The sequence below is a fragment of the Myxocyprinus asiaticus genome, chromosome 3 (genome assembly GCF_019703515.2).
Source record: "Myxocyprinus asiaticus isolate MX2 ecotype Aquarium Trade chromosome 3, UBuf_Myxa_2, whole genome shotgun sequence".
NCBI lineage: Eukaryota > Metazoa > Chordata > Actinopteri > Cypriniformes > Catostomidae > Myxocyprinus > Myxocyprinus asiaticus.
Window position 1 is genome coordinate 20,558,425 of NC_059346.1, and position 19,356 is coordinate 20,577,780.

At 35.7% G+C, this 19,356-nt stretch overlaps 2 protein-coding genes across 4 annotated transcripts; both read left to right on the plus strand.

Annotated features, from left to right (window-relative positions):
* The first annotated feature begins 4,762 nt into the window (after positions 1-4,762).
* On the plus strand, positions 4,763-9,465 carry LOC127428305 (MARVEL domain-containing protein 2-like). Of its 3 annotated transcripts, XM_051676594.1 has the most exons (8): positions 4,763-4,847; positions 5,202-5,257; positions 5,440-6,653; positions 6,846-6,875; positions 6,952-7,133; positions 7,328-7,499; positions 8,290-8,340; positions 8,690-9,465. In XM_051676594.1, exons 3-8 carry the CDS (start codon positions 5,472-5,474, stop codon positions 8,807-8,809), a joined length of 1,737 nt encoding a protein of 578 aa, XP_051532554.1. In that variant the 5' UTR covers positions 4,763-4,847; positions 5,202-5,257; positions 5,440-5,471; the 3' UTR covers positions 8,810-9,465. The 3 variants fall into 3 exon arrangements, with proteins under 3 accessions (XP_051532554.1, XP_051532573.1, XP_051532563.1); XM_051676613.1 differs by lacking the exon at positions 6,846-6,875; XM_051676603.1 differs by lacking the exon at positions 5,202-5,257 and having other exon boundaries at positions 4,790-4,847.
* A 969-nt stretch (positions 9,466-10,434) lies between these two features.
* Positions 10,435-17,940, plus strand: LOC127428317 (occludin-like). The gene is made up of 9 exons (XM_051676625.1): positions 10,435-10,487; positions 11,819-11,918; positions 12,148-12,805; positions 13,064-13,231; positions 15,453-15,568; positions 16,005-16,103; positions 16,278-16,449; positions 16,909-16,950; positions 17,178-17,940. Exons 2-9 carry the CDS (start codon positions 11,875-11,877, stop codon positions 17,274-17,276), a joined length of 1,398 nt encoding a protein of 465 aa, XP_051532585.1. The 5' UTR covers positions 10,435-10,487; positions 11,819-11,874; the 3' UTR covers positions 17,277-17,940.
* Positions 17,941-19,356: the final 1,416 nt, after the last annotated feature.

A 19,356-nucleotide genomic window follows, 5' to 3' on the forward strand; every position in this document is an offset into this window, starting at 1 on the left:
TTGAGAGAGCCTCTTTCTTGATGTGTTTTATTATTTGTTTTAGTTCACTTGTTTAAATGATCACAATTTTACATTTCTCCACTTGTATAATATAGTCATTGGTAGTGCCAAACCTCATTCACTGAAAATTACACTAGGCGGTTCTCTTCAAATGATTGTCAGTCATCAGATACTGAAGTATGTAATTAGTTTATAGAGTGCATAATTGTAAAGTTAGTTAATTTGGGCAAAGTTAGTATTATTTCCATGAGTAAAAAGACACTAATGTTGTAGTCAATTTTCTTTCATCAATCATTTCAGATTGCCATTTCTATTGAGATTTTTGCAATAATTCTATTTTTCACTTTTACTACCCCCAATTAGGGATTTATTTTGTTGTCTTGCCCCATCAGCAATCAAAGCATCATATCCACTTCTGAACCTCATTAGAACTTTCTAGCCTTTGCATATCAAGAATGAAAGAGACAATGTTTTGTTGTCCCTTAGGCCAATGCTGTGCAATAAAGGACTGAATGTTATTTCTGTTGTAAGATGAGTTTCATTCAGTATGTCAATAAGAATATTAACATAACAAGAATATCTGAAATTGTAATTATTAATTAAAATCATGTCAGTAATTAGATTGAGCCTTAGAATTCCACAGTCATGTTAAAGAAATTTAATGAGTAAAGAACAGATATGGATGTAAAATTCTGAAGTCATGTTAAAATATTTTGTTGTGCCCTGTTACGTTTGGCAGGACTGCATTCCTAATGAATACATCTTTTATTAGCTAAGTTCAGCTGCATCACAATTATATTGTTGCATGTCAGCTCTTATATAAACTATTTACAATAGTTAAATCAGTAGATCAATGAGTGTTATTAATGCTCAATAGTGCATACTCACAAATAACATGGAAAATGATTATCTATCTAATACTATTATCATTTAAAAGCAAATGACAAGTACATATTGCATCAGTACAGTGCAGATTTGTTTTTCATTGTTGGCTTTTCCCTTACCAAAAATTACTGTGGTGGTATCAGAATGTAATGCTATGGTGTTACATGGTACTACAAATAATAACATTATATTACCATGTTAGTACCATAATACATTTTTGTAAGTGTTGTAATTCTCTATTTAATAGCTTGCTGTAATGTAAGGCTTTTGTACATATTCATTTATGAATGTAAAAATTAGTCTGAAATTTCAGTAATCTTAATTATTTTCAGTGTTTATTTGCAGCCTTTCAATAATGAGAGAATTCCATGAGCACATTTCCCCATATGCATCCTGTTGATGTCAGATTTTGTACTGTGGCATTATAGATACATTATTCGCAGTTCAAGAACAAATGTCTCAACGAGCATTCTTCTCCCCAAAAAGGTCAGCTGTTAGCTGATTTGTACATAATGACTTGTTTCATCTAATATTTTCTTCTTCTTTCCTTTTCCCTTTTTTAAAATGCTTTATTTGAACATTCAGTTTACAGTGTGGTACAACAAAATTAGAACACAACAATAAGTATTAAGAATAACAGCAATATAAAGAATAGTTAAAGAAAACACTTTACCAACACCATAGCTCAAAACAGAAACAAAAATAGACAGTAACTAAAATAATATATGAGAAAGAAAGAAAAAAAAAGAGGGCATTTCTTAAATTAAAAGAAAATTACACATTAAAGTAAAAAGTTTGTAGGCTGAGCAAATTGTACATGTTCTTATTTGAAATTGTAATCAAATAATGTTTTATCTCTTGTAAGAATACCAAATAAATAGGTTTACAATTCAAAAATGTACATTTATGAATATAAAATCTACATAGGAAAAGAGTTAGATTTATTATAAAGCAGGCATTTGGATCCGCTTCAACAAATCCAAAAATAACAGTTTTGGGATTCATTGAAAAACTTTGCAAGATATTGCTTGAGATAAACAAACTAACATCCTTCCAAAGTTGCAGAGTATAACTGCACAACCAAAACAAATGAAGAGGAGTTTCAGTGTCATTCTGACAAAAAGAGCAGTTAGTGTCAAAATCAGATCTGAATATTTTCTTTAAGAAATTTTTGACAGGGTAAATATTATGAATTCATTTAAAAGATATGTCTTTTACTTTGTTTGTGAGGAAAAATCTTTGTTGCATGGACCATATATTTTTCCAATTTAAATGATCAAATAGTCCATTCCAATATGAGATTGCAGGAGGGGCAGAGACAATGTTCTCAAGGAACAGAGCTCTTACTCTATGATTCCTTCCTTCCTTTTTTTTTTTTTTTTTCTTCAGTGAAACATATCTCACCAATAAGTGTGTTTACAGGTTCAGGAGAGGGTAATGAACCTAAAGAGAGAGTATTATTTTTGAAAAGCATGTGTATGCCAGATGGAATAGCATCCATAACTGTGGCAAACTCTTTAGGAGTTACTGGTATATTATATTCTGAAAGAAATTCTGTATACCTAAAAAGCAACTCATTATTAAAGAGCTGTCTAACATGAAATATTCCATTACTGAACCAGTGATTATAGAACAAAGATTTATTCTTAAATAAAATGTTCCTGTTGTTCCATATGTAACACCGATGAGAAGAAAAGTTATGCTTGTAAATGAGAGTCCATGCCAAAAGAACTTGTTGGTGAAAGTTAGATAGCTTGGCATTGAGTTTTTGAATATCATAATCACATATTAGAACAAACTTTGCGCCACCAAGTTGTGAGAAGGCAAGCTGAGGGAAAAGATTCCAAATAGAGGTGGGATTTTTATAAGGAATCGATTAAGCCAGTTTATTTTAATTGTGTTATTTAGTGAGCTAAAATCAATGAAGTTTAAGCCACCCTTTTTGTGAGAATTTAGTATCACTGACTTTTTCAAATAATGGGATTTGTTTTTCCATAAAAATTTTATTAAGATTCCATCGATTACTTTATACGTGCCAGCCAATGTGTGAACTAAGAAACTGTGTCGCAATTAAAAAAAGATAGGGAGAGACTGGACATCCCTGTCTAACTCCACGGTTTAAGAAGAATCTGGGACAGGTACCGTTACTTAACTTAGTGGAGCTACAAGTCATATACAGCATTTTGACCATATTACAAAAGGAGTCACCAAAGCCAATTCTATGTAGCGCTTGAAACAAAAACTCATGTTCTATTTGTCAAACTCTTTTTAGTAGTCTAAAAATAAAATAAAACTTTCTTTTTGGAGTAAATATGAATAGTCTAATACATCTAATGTTAAGCGTATGTTGTTTTATATATGTCTGTTTGGCAGAAATCCTGACTGTGTTTCATCAATAATGGAATTTAGGACACATTTTAGTCTTTTGGTTCATCTAATATTTTCTTTTTTTTTTTTCTTTTTTTATTAAAGAACATGTAAACAACATTATTACAGAAACAGGCATCAAAAACAGAAGCTCCAAAGATGGTTAAAGAACAAAAATAAAATAAATAAAAAAACAAACAAAAAAGAAGACATTCACAAGACGCCAAATACAGATTCGTAATATCTTACAATAGACGTAGCTTTTACATTTTTCACAACTTCAAGAGACTTCATTTAAAAAGTGAGTTCGTTAGAGAAAACCTTGTATAAAGGAGGAGATTTTGACAATCTACATTTATGAATGAAAAATTTGCCATGTAGAATGATAAAATTTACAAAATTGTGAATATTTTTATCATCATTCTCAAAGCAACAAATAATTTCTTTCACATTCAGTGTTATCATTAGATTAATTTTAACTGAAAAAGCAGAAAAACAATCTTTCCAAAATGATTGTACACTCTGGCACTCAACAAACAGATGACATAAAGACTCCTCACTGTTACAAAAAGAACATTCTTTTCCAATATCCATAAAGTTAGAGAGCAAGATATTAGTTGGATATATTTTGTGTAAAATCTTCAGGTGAATTTCTCTTACCTTGTTTGAAATACAAAATTTGTAAGGAAGCAGCCATGCTTTTCTCCAATTAACATCCCTTAGGATGGAATTCCAATAAAATTTTCCTCTTGGAATAACTCTCTTTTTTTCATTAAAGACTTGTCTTATATCTTTGTTAGTACATTTTATATCAAATAAATTTTTACCATTTATAAGGAAATTACAATCTTTATTTTCAACTTTATAATAAGTCAGGTGGCTGCACATTAAATTAATCAACCCAGAGGGAATAGCTTTGATTACTACAGAAAATTCTTTAAATTTTATAGGAAAGTTGAACTTTGACAAAAAAGAATCATAAGAGTAAATTCTTAAAGATGAATCAAATAAATCACTCAAGTACATTAACCCGTGATCCAACCATTTCTCAAAAAATAAACTCTTGCCTTTAACTGTAATCAATTCGTTATTCCAAATTTTCATTCCGTGAGGAGAAAAATTATGCACAAAGCACAATTTCCAGGCCAAGAGTAGCTTGCTCATGGAACTGAGACAATTTTATGGGTAATTTAGATGGCAAAAAATTACAAGTTAAAAGAAAATCAAGACCACCCACCTTCTTAAAAATATTATGTGGAATAAAGAACCATATTGAATCAGGATCAATCACACACTTTTTGATCCAATTAATCTTGAAAGTATTATTCATATCTACATAGTCCAGCATTTCAAAACCTCCTTCAGATTTCTTCCCAGCAAATAAATTTTTTTTAAGATGGTGGTGTTTATTTTTCCAACAAAAATTAACCAATAATCTATTAATTTCTTTACAAGTAGAATCATCTAATATTTTCTTGCCAAACTGGTTTGGGTGGAGTGACATCACACATTGGGGCTGGGCAAGTCACGTGGTCGATCCCTCTTCACCTGCAGCAGCACCAGTGTTGGAAGACAGGTGAAGGCCTCGATACCAGGTAAGAGAACAATGTTGTTTTTGTTTTTCGTACAGTGCCATATTTTAAGTGTAGCCAGATATTACCCACTCGTTGTAAAGAACTTAGTTTATTTATTTTAGATGACCGTAGACCGCTGAAAACACTTATATTCGATTAAGGGAACTGCTTTCGTTACGCTTCATTTCACACATTCCCTTTGTTGGCAGTCAGGTTTCAAACCGCGTTCAGAAAATGCTCGCGAATCATTTAATGACACGAGAATGCCCGCGTTTCTATAGTGTATGTAAAGAGTCGTTTTGCTAGGTCTTCTGTTGCCGCCATTTGAGCGCTGTTGGCCTGTGTGTAACATTCACTTGTTTATCTTCATTCCAGGAGCTTTGTAAGAAAGATTTTCAAAGCCTGTATGGCAATGTAACTACTGTTTCGAGGTAGGACAGCTTCTTTCCAGGGTTTTGTAGTGATGGTTTGTAAATAATAATAAAACCTATACATTTTTTTCTCTCTCTCTATTGTAAACTTGTATTTGAGTAAAAGATGTGCAATTGTCATCATGGTAATATGTGACATTAAGAGTTACAGTATATGTAAAGAAATTGTTTTTGACCCTCAGATCTTATCAGCTGCTTGGACAGAACAATCCCCATGTCAGCTGGGAATGGGTTAGCATCCCGCTTTGATCGGGTTCGAGATATGCCTCTGTATGATCAGGTGCCGGTTGGCTCACTGCCATGGGGTCAGGAGCCTCCATACCCTCTTGGTGGTGAAGTGCCAGCAACCAGCTATGACTCTTTCCCACCTCCTCCACTCCCCGAAGATCCTCCTATTGGCCCAGATTACTACTCCAGTGATGTTGAAAACCAGGTGGATGATGCCATGGACATCAAACCCACCCGACGCTTCATTCCTGACTCTGTGAAGAACTTCTTCAGGGGTAGTAGCAACAAAGGCAGCAAAAAATGGACCTTTCCTCCACCTCCACCTGAAAATGTGAACACCACCACTGAAGGTGTTCCATGCTCCCCTCCAAACTCACACCCACCGTCACCAACAGCTCCCAGCTCCTACCAAGATCCTTATGGAGGATCTGGAGGCAGCTACACTTCAAGGAAGGAGCAGGCGATGTTATTAGGGGAGCCTTTGGAATCAGTTTCTGGACGCTCTGTACAGACGGCCATGACGTACAGTGAGAAGGTGGAGGAGTACAATCAACGCTATGCATACATGAAATCCTGGGCTGGACTTCTGCGGATCCTGGGCTGTGTGGAATTGCTTTTGGGGGGTGCTGTTTTTGCTTGCGTCTGTGCATACGTGCACAAGGATAATGAGTGGTTTAATATGTTCGGTTACTCAATGCATCAAATGTCTGGGGGAGTTTATGGGGGATCATCAATGGGTGGGATGTATGGAGGATCTGGGATTTCTTACTCCGGACCCCTGACTCCTTTTGTCCTTGTGGTGGCGGGAGTGACTTGGATAGTGACCATCATTCTTGTAGTGTTAGGAATTACCATGTATTATCGTACTATTCTACTTGACTCCAGCTGGTGGCCAATCACAGAGTGTGTGATAAACTTGGCATTAGGAGTGCTCTACTTTGCGGGAGCAATTGTATATGTTCGAGACACACTTCGTGGAGGTCTCTGCTATTATCCGCACTTCAACGCTGGACCCAATGCAGGCTTTTGTCGAACAGAGGCTGGACAGAATGCTGCCATCATCTTCCTCTTTGTCAACATGCTGTTGTATCTTGTGGGAGCTGGCGTGTGTCTGAAGCTGTGGAGACATGAAGCTGCAAGGATGCGCAGGGAGAAACTTGGTCTAGATGTAAAGTTCAAAACATTAGTTCTTTGAAACTGATAATAATACAAAATAATACATAGAAATAATCATATAGAGTTGATCATGTTGATAAAAATAACCACCCTTACATTTCAGTAATTGCAGTAAAAACTATAGATTGTAAACTAAGCTAATGAAGTCAAATTTGCTTGTTTTTCTAATCTTATTCAAATTTAGATGAAAACAGTGTCAGTTCCACTCAACATGGTGAGCAGTTAATTTTGTCTTCAAAAAAGTTGTTTTAAAATCATTGTTGGAATCTCACTGACCCTGGCATTTGCAGTCACAGATTGATGTAGGCTCCAGTGTCTCTGTGCCAATCCAAACTGCACCAGTAATGGCCCTTCCAGACTCTACGAGTGGCACAACGCCTGTTCCTCCAGTTATGATGGAACCAGAGATTTTAAGGGGTCATATCCCTGCTGGACATATCCCCAAACCTGTGGTCATTGCAGACTATGTGGCGTACGTTCTTTTATTCATACAGTTCAGGCCATTTGATGAAAGATATAAGCTCCATCTTCTATGATGTTTGAAAGTAGCACACATATTGAAGACTTTGGTTATTATTGCCTGCCTGGGTGTTATTTTTTATTTCTAACCCCTTTCTAAGTGTTTGTAATGATCTTACCTGTTCTGTCTTATCTTTCTCTTCACAGCAAATATCCCACAATCCGTACTGATGAGGAAAAGGAGCGGTACAAGGCAGTGTTTAATGACCAGTATGCAGAGTATAAAGAGTTGCATGCTGAGGTTCAGATCTTAACACAGAAATTTGAGGAAATGGAAAATCTGATAAGGGGTCTGCCCCAACGGCCTTCCAGTCAAATGGTAATAATACTACAAAGCTGATTGCTTGACTGGCTGAAGATCACTCAATGTATTGCATCTTTGATTTGCTCGTATTTTTATGTGTCCTGATTGAACTATAAAGCTGCTTCATTTATGCATTCTCTCTTTATACCTGTTGTATATAATTTAGTATTTAAATTTTCATTCTCTGAAAATATACACTGACTGAGTACTTTATTAGGAACACTATGGTCCTAATAAAGTTCTCGACATGGTCTTCTGCTGTTGTAGCCCATCTGCCTCAAGGTTCGACATGTTGTGCATTCTGAGATGCTATTGTGCTAACTACAATAGTATAGAGGGGTTAACTGAGTTACCGTAGCCTTTCTGTCAGCTTGAACCAGGCTGGCCATTCTCCATTGACCTCTCTCATCAACAAGGCTTTTCCGTCTGCAGAAATTTCGCTCACTGGATGTTTTTTTTTTTCTGTTTTTGGCACTATTCTGAGTGAACTCGTACTGTTTTGCATGAAAATCCCAGGAGATCAGCAGTGACAGAAATACTCAAACCAACAATCTGGCGCCAACAATCATGCCATGGTTGAAATCACTGAGATCACATTTTTTTTCCCATTCTGATATTTGATGTGAACATTAACTTAAACTTATGACCTGTATCTGCAGGATTTTATGCATTGAATAAGTAGGTATACAGGTATTCTTAATAAAGTGCTCAGTGAGTGTATATTCATTCCAAAGTGGTAGAACATACATGATTGTGACTGTGGCAGATTTGCTTTTAGAAATTAACTTCGACTTTCCTTCCACAGGAGCAAGACAGAATAAATAGCATTGTTCAAGGGTATCAGAGAAAAAAGACTGTAAGTTCTTTAACTTTTATTTTTCTTTCTGAAAGTGACAGAATAAATCGGTTTATTTTTTTACCGCCCTCGATTTCACAAAGGAGGGTAGTTGTGACCCATATCCTACAAGCTTCTTCAACGGATTTAAAACCCTTCATCATTAGTTGCCTTTCTACATTCTTAAGTTGTTACAAAAGAATGCCATGGTATGTGTCTCGGTCCACACTGAGTTCCAAGAACAGTTGAAACTGAAAAACTGGAAATGTTAGGGGATGTTATCTGTATAAATGGAGCTATTGACATGTGTGCATACTTCCTGTATGTGGGAGAGCATGCCAAAGATTAATATACCTGTTTCTGGTTGTAGGACCCGACGTTCCTGGAGAAAAGGGAGAGATGTGAATATCTGAAGAACAAACTTGCTCACATCAAGCAGAAAATTCAGGAGTATGATAAAGTCATGGACTGGAATGATGGTTACAGCTAAACAGAACTCCATATTTTTTTCATCATGAACTTAAGAGTGATTCTCTGAAAAGAAAGAATTGTTAATTATTTTTTCTTCAGCATTTAATAGACTGTTTGGGTTGAACATGTTTAGGCAATCTTGCTTTTTGTGTTTCTGCTCAAAATTGCAACACATCTTACAGTGTTGATATCGAAATAATTTCACATTGAATCAAGTTGATTTCACTGAGCTGAAAATCGCAATAAAAGGCATCTTCCACTTAAACGGGTACAACAGCTACAAATATCAGTCATATGTTACTGTAGCGCAACATTTAAGTTAAGTAGTTTTTAATCGTATACATTTTTTATGTGCTCATCATACTTTTTATTTTAGAAGTAGATCATTTGAAGGAAATCAAATGAAGCTTTGAGCTTCATCCCTAATGGTGAAAAACCAGTAGCTAAGTAGAGAATACAATGTAAATAGCCCTCAGTGTTGTATTTGTTAAAATTAAGAAGAGAGATATCTCTGTAAAGGTCCTGGATTGTTTGATATATTTAGTATCTTAGTTTATTTTTGTATATTTTCATTTGTGTGTTTTATGTACATTTTGTATTATGCATCGTCCTGCCTCCAAATTTAATTGATTACTTTTTCATTGATTGGAAGTAAAGAAAAATAAATAGTCCTACCTACACAATGTATTGTTGAATGTTTGTTGTTTTCTATGACACTTCTTTATGGAGAAAAAAAAAAAATAACTAGTAGTATTATACTCAGGTAAATTTCAATTAATTTACTTCTGTTTAAACTGCTACAACACTGAACAAGAGTTATCTGTAGTTATAATACTACTGTTTTAGTGCTACTGCAGTAAAGTAAACCATGCTTTTACTAGCTTGAGGGGTTTACTCTGGAAGCAAGGTGTCAAGTTACAAGCTGGACTCCAGGAATTGAAGGTCATCATATACTTGTTTGTGCAAACCTTATATGCCTCATCAATACTAAATATGGTGTGTACTGACCTATAACAATGCAGCTTTGATTGTGTTTTAATGAAGATGATTTGATGATTGAAAACATCCTTAATAGGTTTGTGTCACTATTGCATTACTGTTCTGAGCAACATATTGGACAGTAGGAGTCTCATACATTCAGCATTAGAATGAAGCAGTTGAAAAACATCATTTTACTTAATTTCTAATTAAATGATGACTAGATTGGATAATAAGGATCCCTCCCATATTACATATTATCGATGATTGGGCAGACAGAAATCCAGTCTTATGCAACTCGTAGGAGGTAGGGCTCCCCCAGCAAGAGTCTGTTTTTTTTTTTTTTTGCAAAGGTTTTCCCCAAGTTCCCCATTTACCTTAACAGCTTAGGGGCCGTTCACACCTTTTGAGCGCAATAACGCGTTCGGTGTGAACGGTCCGTTGGAGAATTGTTGTCTTGCCACTATCGCTAAGGCACTGTTTTCTAGATATTTCAAAAAACGATGTTTTATGAAAAGCGCTAAACTGTCTCCACACACGTTCACCTGTGCAGGTGGAGGAGGGAGTGTGTGGTTTCAATGATGTGTGGTTGGTGAGCTCTACGAAACTCTGGTAGTCAGAGGGCGTTTCCCGAGGCTTGTCCTAAAGGAGAGGGCAAGGCTTTTTTTTTTTTTTTTAATGATTGTTTACCTGCGTTGACCACTTTCAGACGGCGAAAGGTGAGTCTCCTCAATACGATCAATTAATGAATTGATGTATTTAAATTTCTTTTTAGTTAGTTTGTTAAATCCCAGTTGAATATGGTAGTCTGCTTTAGGTTTGTTGTTTTTATTTATTTACAGTTTATTTTATACAGTTAGGGATGTACGGAATCAATTTAACAGGTTTTTCATGGAATTTAAATGGGCGTCTTTCATTTGGTATTTCTGTTCTTGGTTTGACAAACGTGATTTTGTTTCCAGAGCTTTATAATTCAGAATTTGTCACTATTTATGCAAAACTTCGCGGTTCGTAGGTGTCCTACTTCTGAAAGTTTTCACGTATGATTCTCGGAAACTTCACTTAACCAAACCGGTTGGTTGTACCTGCAGTAGGCCTACCGATGATACAGATTTGTGAGAGGAATGATATTTTTTTTTGTCGTGAAAGTTGATGTCTATTTTCACATAAACATTATACGTTCCAAAAAATAAAAATGCGAATCTATTAACCCTTAGAGACCCCAAACATTGATATTGATGATGTAATTTTTCTTTTTCCTCCTTGAAAGTGTTTTTCGAAATATACTTATTTGATTTTATGATTTAAAAAAATGATCATTTTTTAATCATATTTCGTTTTGGGGTGAATTTGTTTTGTGACTTTAGAAAGCAATAAATGCATTCTAAATACAAATACATTAATAAATTAAACAAGTTAAACAATTAATAGAATAAATTAATAGATTACATTTTTAATAAAACAAAATAGGTATTATTTAATTTAATTAAGTTAATGTTTCAATTCTTCCACGCTAGGTCTCTTAGAAATCTGTGACATTCAATATGCATTTATTCCAACCAAAACTGTTGTTGTGATACATAACACATCTGACACTTTAAACTGTATCACAACAACAGTTTTGGTTGGAAAAAATGCATATTGAATGTCACAGATTTCTAAGAGACCTAGCGTGGAAGAATTGAAACATTAGTTAAATTAAATAATACCTATTTTGTTTTATTAAAAATGTAATCTAATTTATTAAAGCTATACATAACAGTAACTGGCACTCTGAACTGTATTGCTATTAATACATTAAACAAGTTAATTAGCTTTTTAATAACAAAATAGGTATTTGTTAATTGCATTAAACTAGTGTTGCAATTCTACTACGCTGGATCTCTGAGGGTTAATACCTATAATGTAACAGGCCACAGTCTTTATATCTGGATTGATTAGATCTAGGTCTGGGCTTTTGGTTGTATTTCCTTAACAGTGTTTTTTTCTGATATGGCAGTGTTTCATCATATTTTTTTTTTTTATTTTATTTTTTTCATTCTTACATTAGGTCTCACCCAAATAACCCTGTGAAGTTGTTTGTCTAAGAACCTTGAAGACAAAAATATGCCGAAAAAATCGAGTCACCCTCCTCCATATAGTGGCAGACAGTAAGTTGCTTCTGGAAAAAAGTATTATCAATACAGACTAGTGTGAAAACGTAAAGCCTTTAAACAATTTGTCAATTATGTGATTGAGACACTGAAAACTGACTGTTGTCAGCTTTTCATCAGTGTATTAAACAAAAGACATTAAGACTTCATTTAAAAGTATTATTTATTCTTGTTGACACTCAGTTTTCCTTTTAATCACCCATGTTATCTCACTTGGTCCTTTCAGTCGACACAGAACTTCCCATCGCACAGCTTCTTACCACCCTGATGAAATGCTTCACTTTTATCGCTGGACTTCACCCCCAGGTGTCATGAAGATTTTGTGCATCATCATAATCATTATGTGTGTGGCTATGTTTGCCTGTGTGGCCTCCACACTGGCATGGGACTATGATGCAAGCGCCATGGGCTTCGGTGGCCTTGGGATGGGTTATGGAGGCTACCAAGGCAGCGCTAGTGGTGGAATGTATGGTGGTACTGGGTACGGTGGATATGGTTCTGGAGGAAGTTACGGCGGAGGTGGTGGCTATGGCGGTGGCACATACATGGATCCAAAATCGGGCAAGGGCTTCATCATCGCAATTGCTGCAATCACCTTCATTGTGGTGCTCATCATCTTCATCTTGGTGGTGTCAAGACAGAACGCTTCACAGTCTCCTGCATTCTATCTGGCCTCCATCATTATTTGTGCCATACTGGCTGTCTTCATGCTCATTGCCAGTATTGTGTACTTGGTCGCTATTAACCCCACTGCTCAGACCTCTGGATCCATGATGTATAATCAGATCTTGCAGCTGTGTGCACAATACCAGAACCAAGATCAAGCCTCTGGCATCTTCCTCAATCAGTACTTATACCACTACTGTGTAGTGGAGCCTGAAGAGGTGAGCATGTACTCATGGTAGTGTTTGTTCTGTTCCGACTGCGTAATCACTCCTGAATCAGGGTTTGGATTTTAATCCAAAACCGTTTAATACTTTTCTGTTGGACAGATGTTATTATGTAGAGTTGCTAGATGCCACCATCTTTGACAATGCAAATGTTAAAGCAAATCTGTTATATTGTCCTCAACATGGATGTATCATGTCAACTTCATGCCGCTACGGTGCTTTTTAAAGTGTTAATTTTCTCTCCTTTACAAGGCCATTGCCGTTGTTCTTGGGTTCCTGGTGGTGGTTGGGCTGATCATCCTTCTGGTGTTTGCCGTGAAGACCAGAGGCCAGATCAGGAGATATGGCAGGGATCGTGTTCTGTGGTATGATGTGAAGACAATCACTGATGGGCTCACATCTCATGGCATTGGGGAATGGGCAAGTATATTAGCAAATTTCCTCCACAGAAAGATACATTTCATATTCTGTTATTCCAGTTTTTTTCTTTTTTTTTTTTTCTTGGTTTTAATCATTAATTCAGTATAATGCATGCATTCATTAAATTAAATTCTGTTTGTAATACATAGGTTTTACTGCTACTAGATTTACTTAAAATGCGTCTTGATATATACTGCATATTTTGGCACAATGCTGCCTTTTTAGTAAAGACTATTATTGATCAGCGCATTGCTATTAAGATTTCTGAGAAGGGAACTTTCAGAGAAGTTTCCTGTCTAGTTTCTGGGTGTGTCCTTCCATGCATTTTCTCTCAAAGGAAAGCTTTTACAATGATCCAAATTGTCATGATGATACACTGTACATGGAACACTTAACAGTGACATTAATGTCCATGAGTTTGATGTATCTGTTAAAGGTGGCAATAGTCTGACCATGAAAACATGTTCTACTGTTATGTCACTCAATTGCCTTTGTTTTGACACATCACCATGTATGCAGTGGTAGTTTCGTTCTGTATGTTGTGATCTGAGGAAGTAGTGGAACTGGTTCTGCCTGGCCTTAATGTTTGTCCAGACTATTTACCATACAAAAAGAAGGTTGGCTGGTTTAGGGTTATTGGAACGGAATAGCTTGTAGCAAAAAGGGAGGCCTACAGCAGCATTTAAAGGGGTTACAGACCACTTTAAACTGTAAGCTATCAAATCTGCTGTGATGCAGTTTTCATACTGGCTTGCATTGAAGCAAAAAAAAAAAGAAGAGGAAAAAAATTCCATCACACCTTATGATACTAATGATTACTGCAAACAGAAAATTTTTTAAATCATGTGATTTGTGATCTTATGTTAAAAAAAAAAAAAAAAAAAGCACACATCATAATTCTACAGTAATGCATGGAGGTTGCAGCATCATGTTTTGGGGATGCTTCATTGATACAGGAATTGGAAAACTCTTCTAGTAAATTAGATTGATACAAAAAAGAAAGGGGGAAAAAATAAACTATTGAAATGTGTTCCAATCTGCAAGATCAATGTCTGAAACCAAACACCAAAAGTTTTGGTGGTGTGGAGTGGCTTAACTAAAATGTTTATAGGAGTAGTTCACCCAAAAATGAAAATTTTCATTATTTACTTACCCTCATGCCATCCTAAATATGTATGACTTTCTTCTGTAGAACACAAATGACATTTTTTTTGAAAAATATATTGGCTCTGTATATCCATACAATGCAAAGTGAATTGGGTCCAAAACTTTTAAGCTCCAAAAAGCACAAAGACAGCATAAAAGTAACTCATAAGACTCCAGTGGTTTAATCCATTTCTTTTGAAGTGATCCAGTTGGTTTTGGGCGAGACGGACCAAAATGAAACTCAGTTTTCACAGTAAAGCTTGACAATTGCGGTCTCCTTTCAAAATTTCAAGCTCAATTACACTTCCTAGCACCATCTAGCGCTCTGCGCATGTGTCAAGCACTAGGAAGTGTAATTGAGTTTGAAATTATGATCGTGCCTAGAGACTGCAATGGCAAGATGTACAGTAAAAAATTAGTTATATTTTAGTCTGTTCTCCCCCAAAACCGATTGGATCGGAAGATATGGATTTAACCACTGGAGTCTTATGGATTACTTTTGCTGCATTTATGTACTTTTTGGAGCTTCAAAGTTCTGGACCCCATTCACTTTCCATTGTATGGAGCTACAGAGCCGAGATATTCTTCTAAACCTTTGTTTGTGTTCTGCAGAAGAAAGTCATACACATCTGGGATGGCATGAGGGTGAGTAAATGATGAGAATTTAAATTTTTGGGTGAGCTGTTTCTTAAATGTCCAGGAGAGGCTCAAAGTCCATATTTCAGTACAGTTGAGCATTTGTTGTATGAAATTTCTATTCACAAACAGTCCCAATCCAACTTGATCCATCTTGAGCAATTTGTAAGAATTGGCAAATATTCCAGTTTTGCAATGCTGATACACATTTGCTGAAAGAGACTGTTTTGTTCTTTTGTACATATTAAAGAGATTATAATTACTTTACAGCACTTTTTTGATGATGAATTGCAAAAATCTTCATATAACGATACATTGTGGTTCCAAACTATGACAATGAAATATGAAATAGTTGAAGGGTGGGGATGAATATTTTTCTTTTATAGGGATGGCACTTTTGTCTACAGTAAGAACCCATTATTTCCTTGTTTTTCAACAGGTTAATAATGTGTCTGGAGATCCAGAGGTTTTTGTGAATGACCACAATGATCAAATTGGTGTTCCACAGCCAATGGTTCAAAGCAAAGAAGTCCAGAAACCACTGTACCTTCCAAGGTAGACCATCCTTTGATAAGGCTATTGGTAAATTGTGGAACTGGCAACTCGTGAAATGACTATAACTGTGCCAGCTTAGATCAATATATCGTCCAGGCAGATTAATCGGGTATCATTAGACTTTGAGCAAAAGGACTTTTGGTTATTACTAGACTTGCCAAAGAGCAAAGGAATCCAGGAAATCTTGATCCCATATGAAAAGAACTTGTGGTGGATATTGTTTTGTCATATGAACACGCATAACCAGTTTCACAGATAAACCTATTATGTGAAATAACAAACTTTTGTCATTAGAAAATTACTCTCACACTGGTGTCAGAATAAAAATCCATCTACAATCACAAATGTTAGCTTATCAGACCAAATGTATCAACATAGAGATCTATTAATGTTATGAACAATTACAAATAACAAAAACTTGCTTTTTTCCCCACAGCGGTTCTGACTTCACGAGCTCATTCAGTGGAATGAAGAGCAAACTAAGGGACTATGACACTGGAGATTCTGGAGATGAGCTGGACACCGATTATGACAAGTGAGGAAAACCCTTGTTTTAGTTACAGTTGTAATATTGGAGCACATTGTAACCTGATAGAGCAGGGAGGGGAAGTAGAAGGATGAAGTGATTTATGTTTAGAGACACCTTTTAAAATACTCATTAAATGGAAAATAAAGCAGTTGTAACTCTTCTATATTGTCATGCTTTCAGTGAGTATCCTCCCATCATTGATGAGCATGAGCGGCTTGAGTACAAGAAAGACTTTGACAGAGACTACATGGAGTACAAGCGTCTACAAACTGAGCTGGATGATATTAATCAGGGCTTGGCAAATGTGGATAAAGAGCTTGACATCTTGCAGGAAGGCAGCCCACAGTTCATGGTGTGTATTTGTATGTGTGTGCAAGTGAAATAAGTGAAAACAGGGTTGGAAATGACCTTCTTAGTGTCCTGACTCGGCTTTATCTCAGCTCTTCAGTGTTCAAAATTTGGCTGCTAGAAACTTGTCTCATTCCATATTCAAGTCCAAAAACATCTCTTAACTTTCAAATCTCTTTGTGGTCTTGCACATTAATGGCACCTGAACTCTGGAATTTGCTTACATTGAGCTTGCACATTATCTTTTCTACTTGTAAAAAAAAATATATATATATATATATATATTATTATATATATATATATATGTTGATGACTTCCTCCTTTAATAGATTGTAAATTGATTGTAAAGCGATGTTGAGCTTTGGAAAGGCACCATAAGTATACTATACATACTATGTTACATTGATATATATTACTCAAGAATACACAAATTTAACTATTTGCTTTTGTTTCCCTAAAATAGGACGCCATGGAGGTATACAAACACTTAAAAAGTTTGAAGAAGGTAAGCTTTTTTTTTTTTTTTTTTTTTTGGTTTAATTTCTTTCTCAATTTCAGAACAATTAGGAGTAAGGAACAACCAAGAATTTTGTCCCAAGCTCTTTGAGGAGGGTGCCCACTATATGCGTCTTTTATAGATCTTTATAAAAGTGTTAACTTCTGTTTAAAGTAAAGATGTAGATATTGATTTTGATCAATAAGGTCTAAATGCTGACCTGTTACCTTTCTCAGTCTGCAGACTATCAGATGAAAAAGAAAAGGTGTAAACAGCTAAAAGGAAAACTTTCCATCATCAAAAGAAGAGTCAGCGACTATGACCACAGAAAATAAAAACCTCCAGCACTAGAAACTCAGGCATAATTTGTAACATGATGGTTTTGTTTGGGACTTCATCTGTATTTCCGTATTATTATTATTATTATTATTATTATTATTATTATTATTATCTGTATCACTTAATGTCAAAGAATGTGTGGCTGTTTTATATAAACAGATTTCTGCTTTTGAGCCAGACTAAATTTGATCAAAATATTGTTGTACCTTTTTTGAAGTATTTTATTTTTTTTAAATGCTGGACTGTGATGCCTCTTTACCTTTTATCTTTTAAACATTTAGTCAAGTCAAGGGTAGTACAATAATCTTAAATATGAACAGGACTGTGACCGCTTTAATGTTCCTTTCAAAAGTCAAAATTGTGTCTGTTTTTGTTGTAGTTTTAGGGATTGAGTATTTTGTCAAGCTCTGAGCAAAGCCATTATAGCATGTTGTTTGTTATAATGTTTCACTGAAATTTTTTTTTTTTTTTTTAATTATTAAACTTGCTGATTCATCATTCTCTTTCTTTTTTACACACCTGAAAGGAGTCCCACAGGGTGCAAAATGTAATATTTAGATATTTTCTCTTTTAATCTATGACAGAAAATCCATTGAGAATTAATTGAACAATTCTAATGGTGCAAGTGAACGGTGATCAATGAAGCTACCATGAAAAGTACATGCTTTTTGTTTTTTTTGTTTTTTTTTTGGTATTTGTGTATATAAAACAATACAAGTTCCAAATGTCTACTAGTATTAATTTCAGTAGATAAGTGTCAAGCTAAATAAAACACGCCAAGGTAGGTATTATTGATTAATCAAAAAGGAAACGCATAGGAACTCCCACAACGTGGAACTAATGTTTATATCTTATACTGGGGGATACATCATACTGACATTCAAGAGTTGCATGAATGTAAATACAGAATGAATTGCATTGTTTATTATTATCAATGAGCAACTTATACAACAAATAGACGTTTATAGACTTTTCCCTGAATCTACTTGTATAAGATTCTGATTGTAAACCCATGTAACTAAATCCAGTTCCTGCTAGAAAAACAAAATACAGAAATACTGGGGAGCACATACCTTTTTGAACAAGCTTTACATTTTCTTCTAATGAAAGCTCTCAGTAGGTAAACACTGTAAATCATGGGGGAGGTCACATGACGCCATGCAAAAAGCAGACGTGTGAGCGATGAGCTCTGCGCACTTTGCTAAATTTAATTATTTTCATGTTATAATCTGGTGAAATTTGATACACCCAGTTACACATTTGCTCTGAGGCAAAACATGGCAAAGAAGTCAAAATCCTCGGGCTCTGGAGACATTAAAAGACACTTATGTGTTCAGGTCAAGACAGGCCTACAGACCGGGCACTCTATTTGGATGGCGCGGCGGGAAAGGAGATCCAGCATCAGTTGTCCAACATGTCGGTGATGCTGACAAAGGTTCTTGCTGACTTGGAGGATCTCGCCGTAATACGTCGATCAATTACGGCGATGGAAATAAAATTCTCTGAGTTACAAGAGTGACTGATGTTGAGAGATGAATCGATTGTCTGGAGTCTTCGGAGAGGGAATTAACCACTAATCCGCCTGCGACCAAAGTTGAGTTGGAACATCTCCTTGAAGATCTTGAGAATAGAAGCCACAGGAATAACGTTCATATTGTTGGAATTCCTGAGCATGAGGAGGGCAGAGATATGGTGAAATTCCTAGACGAGCTTTTCCCGAGTCTGCTCGACATAACAGGCCACAAGCTGGAAATCAAGCGAGCTCGCAGATCTGCTGAGGGAGATAGGCCCCGATCGATTCTGGCCAAATTTCTGAGATCATCCGATAAAGATCTTGTTTTGCGCCAGGTGAGGAGCAAAGGGAAGCTTTCTTGGAAGAACCATAATATTTTCTTGTTCCCAGACTTTGCGAGATCGACGAGAGAAACACTTACATCAGCGAAAGATCACTTTTGCTCTGATGTTTCCGGCCAAACTGAGAATAGAAACGAAGGACGGTTGCAAAGTATTTACATGTCCAAATCAGGCAATGTCTTTTATAGAATCAATGGGTGAGTAAACCATTGGGTGTCTCTC

Bases quoted from the DNA above. Each gene is read 5' to 3' on its own strand.
- LOC127428305 (XM_051676594.1), top strand. From the start codon at position 5,472: ATGTCAGCTGGGAATGGGTTAGCATCCCGCTTTGATCGGGTTCGAGAT. The intron at 6,876-6,951 runs GTGAGCAGTTAA...TGGCATTTGCAG, and splicing joins TGTCAGTTCCACTCAACATG to TCACAGATTGATGTAGGCTC. The intron at 8,341-8,689 runs GTAAGTTCTTTA...TTCTGGTTGTAG, and splicing joins GGTATCAGAGAAAAAAGACT to GACCCGACGTTCCTGGAGAA.
- LOC127428317 (XM_051676625.1), top strand. From the start codon at position 11,875: ATGCCGAAAAAATCGAGTCACCCTCCTCCATATAGTGGCAGACA. The intron at 11,919-12,147 runs GTAAGTTGCTTC...TGGTCCTTTCAG, and splicing joins CCTCCATATAGTGGCAGACA to TCGACACAGAACTTCCCATC. The intron at 16,104-16,277 runs GTGAGGAAAACC...TCATGCTTTCAG, and splicing joins CTGGACACCGATTATGACAA to TGAGTATCCTCCCATCATTG.